This window comes from Myotis davidii, unplaced genomic scaffold (genome assembly GCF_000327345.1).
Source record: "Myotis davidii unplaced genomic scaffold, ASM32734v1 scaffold46, whole genome shotgun sequence".
NCBI classification, from domain to species: domain Eukaryota; kingdom Metazoa; phylum Chordata; class Mammalia; order Chiroptera; family Vespertilionidae; genus Myotis; species Myotis davidii.
The window spans coordinates 4850944-4863362 of NW_006383006.1; the positions used below are offsets into that span (position 1 = coordinate 4850944).

Below are 12419 nucleotides of genomic sequence, written 5' to 3' on the forward strand. Positions count from 1 at the left end.
CCTGCTGGCGCTACTATCCACCTGAAAGAGGGAAGCTGCGGCCGGTTTCCCAGCTGAGTGTGGTAGCGGGAAAATTCACTGCCTCCACTGGAAATCGATATTAAGCGGGTGGGCAAGCACGGGCTTTAGATGTCGGGGCCGCAGCCAATAGGTCCTGCACGTCTCATCATTTACCTAATTGAGTTGAAAAGTTTCTGTAAGGGCCAGACCCACGACCTCTGCAATGGGCTAGAGGCCTGGTGGGAAGCCAATGGGATAGAGGCCCAGTGCACGGATTCGTGCACTGGTGGGTCCCTTGGTCTGGCCTGTGGGGATTGGGCTAAAATTGGCTCTCTGACATTCTCCGAGTGGTCCCGGATGGTGAGAGGGCGGTTCTCGGGTGACGTACCTTAGAATCAGGCTTCTTCCTCTCTGGTTCTGGGTCACCCGAGGACTATAGCTACCAAGTCACTGCAGCTTGGCAGCTCCTGCATTGAGTGTCTGCTCCCTGTTGGTCAGTGTGCGTCATAGCTACCGGTCAGCTGGTGGGCTGGTCGCTTAGGCTTTTATATATATAGATAGGTATTTTTTTGTTTTGTTTTTGCTTTGGTATTTCACATTTAGTTAAACTTATATATATAGTGTAAGTAGTTAGTAAAATCTAGCTTTGTTGATGTTTATAGCATTTCCCATGTTTTAGTGCTCTTTAATTTGTGTGTACTAGGTTTAATGGGTATCCTTTTGTTTTTCAGTTGGATTGGCAAAGAGTAGTATAAGGGAATGACTGCCCTCTAGCTGTTTTTGTCATTGTTTTAGGATCTGGAAAAAAAAATGCTTGTGTTGTCTTGGGGTGGTGAACACACAGTACAATATATACAGATGATGTACTACAGAATTGTACACTTGCAATATATTAATTTTATTAGCCACTATCACTCCAGTAAATTCAATTAAAAAATTCTTGTATTGTAAAAGGAATTGTTTCAAAGCAGAAGTTCCATTTCCTCCCTTTTTCAGAACATTCTGCTAAGTGATGAATCCAGTGAGGCAGATTCTCAGAGTGAAGACAATGATGAAGAAGAGGAAGAAGAAGAAGAAGAAGAGGAGGAGGAAGAACTGAATCTCAGCAGAGAAGAACTTCATAACATGCTGCGGCTGCATAAATATAAGAAACTTCACCAGAATAAATATAGTAAAGACAAGGAGGTAAGAGTTTCAGGAGACGTTGCAGACCTTCATACTGGGTATTTACCCTCTGGGTTATATTCATTGAAGATATATATATATATATATTTTTTTTTTCCCCCACTCAAAACACCTTTAATGTAAAAACACCCAGCGTCAATACCAACTCAAATACAGATGTGTTTTAATCTCCCTGCCTGCTGACCTCGGAGTGCTCAACCTTTCAAGGATAGGGCCACTGTGAGAGGAGCACGGAGAATGGAAGCTGGAGGTGGGGGCTTACCCGAAGACTCGGACCAAAGTCCCATTTGTGGGGAGCCAGCTTGGAGTGTTTGGGGGGACGGGCAAGAACCTAGGACTGTCTTGGTTGCTGGTTGGCTCACTGGCCTCTCCTCAGCATCTTGAGGAACCATTACACAGGATCCCAGGTGGGGCTCAGTGTCCATGTGAGGCCACAGGGCCCTCAGCCCAGGGAAGCACACAGTCTGCCTTGGGCTCCAGAGGAGCAGCAGGTAGATTTCCAGGGTTGAGCAGATCACAGCAGGGCAGACCGCCAGCAGGCCAACTGCCTGAGTAAGGTGGCTACAGTCCATTTGTCTGTCTCCCAGGGGCTGCTAGGTGGTAGGCTGGCTACTGTACCAGCCAGTACATCATGTATCTGCTTCTGGTTTTGCTGGGCCGCATGATCTTCACTACCTGCCCCTGCTTTATCCCAGAGTAGTACGCACAGGGTCTCCAGCCTGGATCCTGGGCAGCTGGTTTTCTTGGAGTTTATATCTGGCCAGCAGCTCTGTCACCTCCTCCTTGGTCATGTCGACATGCTCTGGGACCAGCTTGTGCTCCGTGAAGTTGATGAGCAGCTCCTGCTGCAGAAACAATTCCAGGATGTACTTGGGAGCCATGTCGACCAGGAACTGCTTGGTGGAGGGTGTCATGCCCTGCTGCACCACAATGAGGACTTGGGTGATTTTTTCCTTCTGCATGTGCTGTCAGTACACCTTGATGGTCTTGATCCCCGCCTTGGGCTCCTCTGGGAAAAAGACAAACATCTGGTCAATGGGGTCATCATTGTGGGCGACCAGCACCATGAGGTTCGTGAGCTGTGGCCATCCTTCACTTGGCTTGTCCCCAAACTGGGCCATGAACTCCTAGTGTCTGGTCCAGCTCATCCTGAGTCACCAGGTAGCCTTGGTCATGGCACAGCTGAATAATTGCCTTGCAAATCTTCCACAGCCAGAATGTCTCTTTCTCATCATCCATGCCTACTGCTGCTCACACTCACTGTGCCTGTGCTGGCCAAGACCCTTGTGACTGTGCCTCAAGATAAATCATTTTAACTTTATATTTAGACTAGAGGCCCGGTGTATGGATTTGTTCACCGGTGGTGTCCCTCGGCCTGGCCTGCAGGAATCGGGCCTAAACTAGCTCTCCAACATCCCCCGAGGAGTCCTGGATTGCAAGAGGGTGCAGGCCAGGCCAAGGGACCCCACCAAGATTGGGGCTGAAGAGGGATCCAGGATGTGTCTGGCCTGTCTTGCCCAGTCCTGGTTGGGGGCCATCTTGCCCAGTCCTGATCTGACTGATCGGGGCCGGCCATTCCGGGGAGGGTTCGCGGGAGGTTGGCCAGCCGGGGAGGGACCGCGGGAGGGCGCTGGGGCGTGTCCAGCCCGTCTCGCCCAGTCCCAATTGGCTGGACCCCAGCAGCAAGCTAACCTACCGGTCGGAGCATCTACCCCCTGGTGGTCAGTGCTCATCATAGCGACTGGTCGAACGAACGGTCGGACACTTAGCATACTAGGTTTTTATTATATAGAGTGTTGTTGGTGGTGGGTGTTACAGTGATACCTTTATTGAAATATATTTTACACACCAGAAAAATTCAGTCTTCTAAGGTACACAGTTCAGTGGTTTTTAGTATATTCATAGAGTTGTGTAACTATTATTAGTATCTAATTTAGATTATTTTCTCACTCTGAAATGACTCTGTTTTCCTTAGCTGTTGCCCTCTCCCCATTGTCTCCATTCCTCTCAGTTCCAAGAAGTCATGAGTCCACCACTTGTCTCTATAAATGGTGTATTCTAGATGTTGCATACAAATGGAAAAACATGCGTCCTTTGTATTAAGCGTCTCTTACTTAGCATAATGTTTTCAAAGTTTATGTTGTAGCATAAATCCATACTTTGCTTCTTTTTATTGCCAAATAATATATTCCATTGTATGGACATATCATATTTTATTTGCATCAGTTGATGAACTAATTGGATATTTTTTTCACTTTTTGGCTATTATGAATCATACCTATGAATAGAGTTGTTTCCGCTCTAATCTGTTATGAGTGCTCCTGCCATGAACATTTGAGTTCAAGTTTTTGGTATGGATATGTATTTTTATTTCTCTAGGGCAGTGGTCGACAAACTGCGGTCCCTTGAGTATGGCTCTTCCACAAAATACCACGTGCGGGTGCACACCTACAGTGCGAATGAAACTTCGTGGCCTCTCTCAGGGGCCAAAGAGCCACGTGTGGCTCGCAAGTCGCAGTTTGCTGACCATTGCTCTAGGGCAGGGGTCCTCAAACTACGGCCCGCGGGCCACATGCAAATATAAATATTGTATTTGTTCCCGTTTTGTTTTTTTACTTCAAAATAAGATATGTGCAGTGTGCATAGGAATTTGTTCATAGGTTTTTTTTAAACTATAGCCTGGCCCTCCAACGGTCTGAGGGATGTGAACTGGCCCCCTGTTTCAAAAGTTTAGGACTCCTGCTCTAGGGTATATATCTAGGAATCACTGGGTCATAGGGGAATTTTATGCTTACCCTTTTAAGGAACTGCCAGATTATTTTCCAAAGTGACTACACCATTTTGAATTTATTGGGTTTTTGTTTGTTTTCAATACATTTGCTCCTTGGAAGTGTTTCTATCTTGAAAAAAACTTACCTTCTTCATATACTAACATTAGATTGATACAGTTTTTGTTTTATTTTTTTAATATATTTTTTATTGATTTCAGAGAGGAAGGAAGAGAGAGAGATAGAAACACCAATGATGAGAGAGAATCACTGATTGACTGCCTCCTGCATGCCCCACACTGGGGTTTGAGCCTGTAACCCAGGCATGTGCCTTGACTGATTCATAGGTCAGTGCTCAACCACTGAGCTATGCTAACCAGGCAAAGCCTTCTGATTTTTGACAGAAGTGTAGCACTTTGTACATAATGGATAATAGCATATTTGAAGATCTAAAGACTTACATCAGTTAGTTAAAGTCCAGAGTTAGTTCAGAAAACTTTGGATAATATGCTAAAGGCAATAGCCTGTAGAAGTGATAAACAGAGATCTGACTGTTTTGATTAAGATGAAGAGTTCCTCCTTAAGGTACAGTGTTAATGCAATTGGTGTTTGAAATATCTGTGGTTTATTAGTATTACTAGAGGCCCGGTATGCAAAACTTTGTGCACTCGGGGGGATCCCTCAGCCCGGCCTGTGCCCTCTCGCAGTCTGGGACCCCTTGGGGGATGTCTACTTGCCAGCGGGGAATAGCCCTAAGCTGCAGTCGGACATCCTTAGCGTTGCTGAGGAGGCGGGAGGGGCTCCCGCCACCACTGCTGTGCTGGCAGCCATCAGCCTGGCTTGTGGCTGAGCAGAGCTCCCCCATGTGGGAGCACACTGACAACCAGAGGGCAGCTCCTGCATTGAGCATCTACCCCCCCCCCCTCATTTGACCTGCTAAAAGCGGGTTGGAAGCAGGTATCTGGGAGTTATTTATCTTCTGTAATTGAAACTTTGTAGCCTTGAGCAGAGCTCAGGGCCAGCCAGGGCAGGTGGGAAGCTTGGATTTCTCCATCGCCAGGGGCAGCGCAAGCCTCCTGTTCCCTCCAGCTCTGTGGCCGCCGCCATCTTTGTAACAGAGTGAGGGAGTGATGGAGTGAGGGAGTGATGGTTAATTTGCATATCACTCTTTTACTAGATAGGATTATTATTATTTTAAATAAATTTTTATTGATTTCAGAGAGGCACGGAGAGGGAGAGAGAGAGATGGAAACATCAATGATGAGAGAGAACCATTGATCAGCTGCCTCCTGCATGCGCCCCCTGGGGATCGAACCCACAATCCTGGCGTGTGCCCTTGACCAGAATCAATCCCAGGACTCTTTAATCTGCAGGCTGACACTCTATTCACTGAGCCAAACCATCTAGGGCTATTTGTGGTTTTTTGAATTGAAAACATTCATATGGAAAAGTTCACTGGTTTTAAGTATACAGCTTGATGATTGCTCATTTAATTTTTACCTTTGACAGGTGACCTTGTAATAGTTCTCTTCTATTCTAGTTTCATTTCTTGGAAAATTCATTTGGCCATAATCCAGGAAAAAATTTGACATTGGACTACCTAATTTTAATTTATATTCATATTTATCCATTAGTAATAATTGTGATAGAATTAATGTGAGCTTTGGAGGTCAATTTAAATGAAATGTTTGAAAGTATTAACTACTCCCTGGAAAGCAAAAGGAGTTATTCGTATGTTATAATTCTGGCAACAAAGACACTGTTCATAATATTGTCAGACTCCCTTAGTGGTAGATGAAGATAGAAAAGACTTGAAACAATGAAGAATTGGGATGTCTGGTGACTGTTTGGACCAAATATAAGACTGAAAGCTAGAATAGAGGGCATCAGAGATCTTGGAAAATCAGAGGCTCTATTTGTAGTAGAAATATGGTTTATATCATGTTGATGAATTCCAAGAGGAGATCTTTCTGCAAAGAATTACTTGCCTCAAATACAAGGTAGAGCAAAAGTAGGTTTACAGTTATATACAGGCAAAGCACAGTTTATTCTTGTATTATTATTTATTGTATTATTCGTGCACCGGTGGGGTCCCTCTGCCTGACCTGTGGGGATCGGGCTGAAATCGACTCTTTGATATTCCCTGAAGGGTCTCGGATTCCAAGAGGGTGGTTCTGGGGTGACGCTCCCCAGAATCGGGCTCCCGCCTCTCTGGTTCTGGTGTGTCACCTGAGAACGGCAGCTGCCAAGTCACCGCAGCTTGACAGCTCCCGCATTGAGTGTCTGCCCCCTGGTGGTCAATGCGCATCATAGCTACTGATCGGGGCATCTGCCCTCTGGTGGTCATTGCATGTCATAGCTATCGGTCAGATGGTCGAATGGTCGCTTAGGCTTTTATATATAGACTAGAATGAAGAGATTCGTGCAATAGGCCTTCCTTCCCCAGGCTGCCGGCAACGATTTTCCTCCGGTACCCGCTACCCAGGCCTTCGCTCTGGGTGCAGCAGAGAAGCCAAGCCTGGAGGCTTCTCCGCTCTGAGCGCAGCAGAGAAGGCAAGCCTCTTTAGTCTTCAGTCATCTTCAGTCTTCAGTCATCTTCAGTCTTCGTTTGGGTGGAGCCTTCAGTCTTCACTCCACACCTGCATATGCAAATTAACCGCCATCTTTGTTGGGTTAATTTTCATACTCATCCTGATTGGCTGGTGGGCGTAGCAGAGTGATACCAATTTGCATGTTTCTCTTTTATTAGCATAGATAATTGTGTTATTCATATGAACAAATGTAAACCTACTTTTGATCTACCTTGTATGTGTCAGAACTAAGTAAATATTCTGGTGGAGACTCATAGGCATGAAGAGTTTTGTCCCTGAAGTTATTTCCAGCAACTTGCATGTCCTTGCCAATGAATCTATTTTGATTTGAAGTTTAGAAAATAATTCACTTTGATGTACTAAATCTTTATTGGTCTCTTTGTGGGAAGAATACTATATTTAGGAGGTAGGGTTTTCTCAGGCTCAGCTTTCTGTAGTAGAGGTGATTTGAAGACTGCTGTAGAACATAGGTAGGCCTTTCTAAGAATCACTGTCTTTGCTTCAGTTGCAACAGTACCAGTACTACAGCGCAGGCCTGCTCTCCACATATGACCCTTTCTATGAGCAACAACGTCACCTACTTGGACCCAAAAAAAAGAAATTTAAGGAGGAAAAGAAACTTAAAGGTAAGCATATTGGCCTGCCTTCCACATTTACTCATTCTTTGTTTTAGGATTTTGTATGGCTTCCTGATGCATTTGGACTTTGAACATAATCCATGTAGAAATTTGCTTTATCTGAAATACACTAGTTTCCCCTGTCTATTTAGTTGTAAGTACTATTGACTTTATTTTGTATTTGATTTATGATCTTTTCTAGAATAATGAAGACATAAGAACTATGGAGTCTTGGTTTATTCCAATTAGTTTATTCCTTTTTTCTTCTATACCGTCTCCAAATGTTGAAAATGCTCTGGGAGTGGAAAAAGTTAGTTAATATGAAAAGTAACCTGAAGTGTTTGGAATAAGTTGTAATTGTTGCTATATGTAGTTATTTAAAACAGATTACCTCCTGATGATCTTATGTAATATTTTTGCATGTTTGTCAGGAAATGTCCTTTCCTATCTTACTGAGCTCTCAGCAGCTGGAAATCAGGAAGGAAATAGGAAAGGGATGTTAAATTATCTGTACAGACAGATTTTATTCCTCTTGAAGGTATGAACTCCACTCAGAAAGATTCTTTGCAGCCTTTTCCCCTTCTTTCTCCCACATCCTCCTTGTTTTTCTCTTTTTTCTCATTCTTCACACCCTCCCCCTCTAATTAGGTTTCTGTTCCTTGTATAATTTCGTTTTCACAAGTCTTAGCATCACATCAGTTAATGCATTTTTTCTTTCTCTTTAGCTACCTTACATTGCTACCAAGTAGAAATGTTTTCTTCCTTTTGACCATTACCTGAGCCCATCATACTTCATAAACTTTCTTTCCTGTTGTTGGGTTCAAAAGAAAGTCAGTTTTTATGTTTTATTTTGTGTTTCTCTTTCATGTAAACAAAGGGAGTATCCAGTGTTCTTTTCCAAGGTAGTGAGATCTTCCTCTTGGAATATTCATGGCCTGAATAGATATACAGATAAACATTGCCAGCTTCCGGTAGAATGAGGAAAGAACCTTGAATTTTCTTAAAGTGATGAGGTTGTTTTGTTGCTGTCTCCTGGGGAAGGGAATAAATGCAACCTCTGAAAGACTGTTTCTTTTGTAGCCAAGTTAAAAAAAGTGAAGAAAAAAAGGCGAAGGGATGAAGAACTTTCCTCTGAAGAATCCCCTCGTCGCCACCACCACCAGACCAAAGTCTTTGCCAAGTTCTCTCATGATGCACCTCCTCCTGGCATCAAGAAGAAGCACTTATCCATTGAACAGCTTAATGCTCGTCGCAGGAAAGTATGGCTCAGCATTGTGAAAAAGGAACTACCAAAGGTAAGTGAGTGCCTCCAGTGTAGGCGGTGGCGAGGATACTTTTTCTGCCTGCTCTTTAAAGAGGAGCTGGGAGAGCTGGATACCTTCACACTTCAGAAAGGAAACTAATTTGTTGAAATTGAAAGAATGCTGAGTAGTACTCTCTTCAGTTAACTGTTTTTCTAGAATTTGATCAGAATTCACAAGACAAATAATTGTGTGATGCTCCTTGGCCTTGAGGAAGACACATAGTTTTATTACATATAGCAATAGAGATTGACAGCAAGTAGATAGGTGATAAGAGAGGAAATTAAAATGGTGGAGATGTTTGTTAGAGAATTTATAAACATTTGGCTGTTACTGAATAATACAGGCATTAAAAGAAAATGTGAATAATTCAAGAGAAACATGTATAAGCATTCTTTTTAGTCTTCTAATAAGTGGTGCTGTAGAAGGTGGATGGGGGAAGTGGAGGAAAGTATAGGGGGAATAGATGGTGATAGAAGGAGACTTGACTTGGGGTGGAGAACACACACTATAGTGTACAGATGATGTGTTATAGCATTGTGCACCTGAAACCTGTATAATTTTGCTAACAAATATCACACCAATAGACTAAATAAAAAAAAAAAAAAGTGGTGCTGGGACAATGGGGTAGCCACTTAGAAAAAAATAAAATTAGATCTGTGTCTCAACACATGTACTCCAAATGGATTAGGGACCTCAACGTAATACAATAAACATCCAAATACTAGAAGAAAATGATTGCATTCCTATTTAACCTTTGTGTAGGAAAAGAGCTTCTAATTGTGACTCAGTATTCAGAAGCAATAAAAGAAAATATTGGTAAATTTGACTGCATAGAATAAGTTTTTGCATGACAAAAGACAATTAGAAAACTGGTCGAGATTATTTACATTGTATACCATAGTCAAAGGGCAATTATTGCTAAGAATGAGTAGCTATTAAAAGTTGAGGGACAAAATGCCATAAATTGAGTAAACAAAGAAAGATATAGAAATACCCTCACCCTGGCTGCTGTGGCTTAGTTGGTTGAGTGTTGTCCTACACAACAAGGTCATGGGTTTGATTCCTGGTCAGGGTACATGCTCAGGTTGCAGGCTCAATTCCCAGTAGGAATGCATATGGGAAGCAACTAATTAATGTTTCTCTCTCTCTCTCTCTTTTTCTTTCTTCCTCCCTCCCTCTTCTTTCCTCTCTCTGAAAATCAGTAAAACCATTTTTAAAAAATGGCCCTCAAACATAGTAAAAATGTTCAATAAGTCTCTCATAATTGGAGTAATACAAATTAAAATGAGACCTGTCACACAGGCAAAAATTTAAAAATATGACCACGCATTCTGTTAAGGAGGCTGTGGGGAAATAGGCACTCATACATGGCTGCTAAGAATGCAAATTAGAGAAAACTGTTCTGGAGGTAAAGTTAGCAGTATCTAACAATCTACATATGCACTTATTTTTTGAACCAGCGCTTCCATTTTTAGGAATCTATCCTGAAGCTAAACCTTCAGCAGTGCAAAAACTTGTAAGCAAGGTTATTTGTTGCAGCATTATTTGTAATTGCAAAGTAAAGAAACAACCTAGACGTCTGTATGTGGGGCTTGAATTAAACACTGGTAGATCTACACAGTGGATTATTTTATTTTTTATTTTTTTAAATATATTTTTATTGATTTCAGAGAGGAAGGGAGAGAGATAGAAACATCAGCGATGAGAGAGAATCATTGATTGGCTGCCTCCTGCACTCCCCTTACTGGGGATCAAGCCCACAAATCTGCATGTGCCCTTGACTGGAATTGAACCTGGGACCCTTCAGTCCATAGGCTGACACTCTATCCCCTGAGCCAAATCAGCTAGGGCTACACAGTGGATTATTATGCTGCCGTTAAATGAGAGGAATGAGGATGACCTCTCTGAACTGATATGAACAATTTCTAGGACATACTGTTAAGTGAAAAAAAGCAAAATGCAAACAAGCATTAAGACCATTTACCTTTCATATAAGAACAAAGGAATACAGAAAATGCCCAAAATCTACTCATTTGTGCAGAATGTAGGTGGAGAAGGATGTATATGTAGGTAAAAGGAATGAAAACAGGAACAAAAAATTAATTATATTAGAAACTAGAGGCCTGGTGCACAAAATTTGTGCACTGGAGGGCGGGGGGGGGGCAGGCGGTGTGTCCCTCAGCCTGGCATGTGCCCTTGTCAGCGTCTCCATCTCTGAACTGTCTCTCCTCTTGTCTTCATGGCTGGAGCATTCCTAAGAATTCCTCTCTGTTGCAGCAATCCACATGGTCTTGGAGTTGTTTTCTGAAAATATATAAACGTATTCTCGACCAAAGGTTAATAAAGGAAACTTTACTTGGAGTTTTATTTATTTTTGCTTAAATGAATTATAGGATATTTTTCCTTACATGGTTTTCTTCCACTATCCCCCCTTTTTTGATTTAATTATTAGAAGGCTGTTTGGAAAATTTATAATGCAGTCTAGATAATCTAAATTTTAATTTTTTGCACAAAAATATGACTGCTTTAGGATCACTGCATGTTAAGCAAATTTACTATGAAATGAAAATTTTGGTTAATACTTCTTGTGCCAATTTTAATCTGAAAATCTGACTGCTATTTTACTGTCAAATTTATTACTTTAAAAACAATCTTAGTTTACACTGTAAATTTTAATGGAAAGGATTATTTTGCATCCTTGAGAAGGCCCTGAGCACTCCTGGTGTTAGGCTGGATTTAGATATAGGGTAGCTGTTGTCAGCCAAGTCTCTGTTTTCTGGGTACTGATCTCAGCAGGGCCGAGTCTCTTTCTGTTATCTGGGTCCCGATGTGAGCTGGGCGTGGGAAGTGCAGCAGCCATGGGGACAGGAGACCTCCCTCAGAATGGGTGAGTGTTCAAGCCCCTGCATAATTGGGGGGGTGAGGATCTGTGCCCCACCTCTGTTGACCCCCAAGTTCTCTCTCGATGGCCCCTCTGCGACTGTGCCTGTCTTAGGTTGTTCCTTCCCTGAGGAATCTTACCCGTCTTTGACTCACCAGCCATCCTCCGGGACCAAGCAGGGTGATGTGAGGTTCAGTTCTGTCTCCTTGGTAGCCTATGCCCCTGTGGCCTCCACGCCCAGCAACTGCCTTGGGATCCCCTCGCCTGCTGGCGGGGTCCCGGCATTGCACATATCTTGGGGAACCCAGGTTTCTTCTCCAGGGAGGGCCCAGCTCATGCCATTGGACGAGAGACAGATCCATGGCACCAGCCACCATGAGGCCTCAACCTCAGCATGAACAGAGCTCAGGCAACAGCTATGGGCAATTGAATTGTAAGAAGAGGGACCCTCTTGGCAAAAAGGGCAAGAGAGGTCAATACAGAATGCTCAAGTGCCTTCTCAGGGAGGCCTTCCACACCATGGAAGGGATTAAATCATTTCATGTCCTTAATTAAATTTCTGCCAAACTTTCAAAGAATTAATTTGTAAGCTTGTTTGGGATAAATGCACAATAATGACATTGTAGAGCAATATCATATAAGGATATTCTTTGTTCTAGGCCATGGCAATTCAATTTTTAAACTGGCTGTTAATTTCTTTTTGTATGGATAAGCTCTTAGTTACATTTTTCTTGACCTGTTGTATGAAGTGAGAGGTCTGAACAGTCTGTACCATAGATGAAACAGCAATGCCCACAGAAGTAAGTAACATTGCGAGGGCAAAGATTCTTGCAATTAACATTCCAAAATTTCTTTTTTGTCTTTTTAAGATTTTTTACTAGATCATGCAATAGTTCATAGGTTTGATGAGATTCCCATGGTTCAGTTAAGTTAGTGGAAACCCAAGCAAAAGCTGATTGTTTTAAAATCATGAAGGAGTTCTTTTTAACAGTAGAATTGACACAATGGGATAATGCACAACCTGTGCATGACACCTCATACAGATGGCTTGTAACATTAAGATGCAACTGAAT

The 12419-nt window shown here is 42.7% G+C and overlaps 1 protein-coding gene and 1 pseudogene across 2 annotated transcripts in view; one reads left to right on the plus strand and one right to left on the minus strand.

The window, feature by feature from the left end:
* The window catches only part of INO80 (INO80 complex subunit), a 123329-nt gene that overhangs the window by 3525 nt on the left and 107385 nt on the right, over window positions 1–12419 (plus strand). For both annotated transcript variants that reach the window (XM_006778077.2, XM_015557571.1), the window contains exons 4-6: window positions 997–1185; window positions 7050–7170; window positions 8242–8456. In XM_006778077.2, the coding sequence (XP_006778140.1) occupies window positions 997–1185; window positions 7050–7170; window positions 8242–8456 (525 nt within the window). The remainder of the gene's footprint in view (window positions 1–996; window positions 1186–7049; window positions 7171–8241; window positions 8457–12419) is intronic.
* LOC102751778 lies at window positions 1287–2445 on the minus strand (annotated as a pseudogene).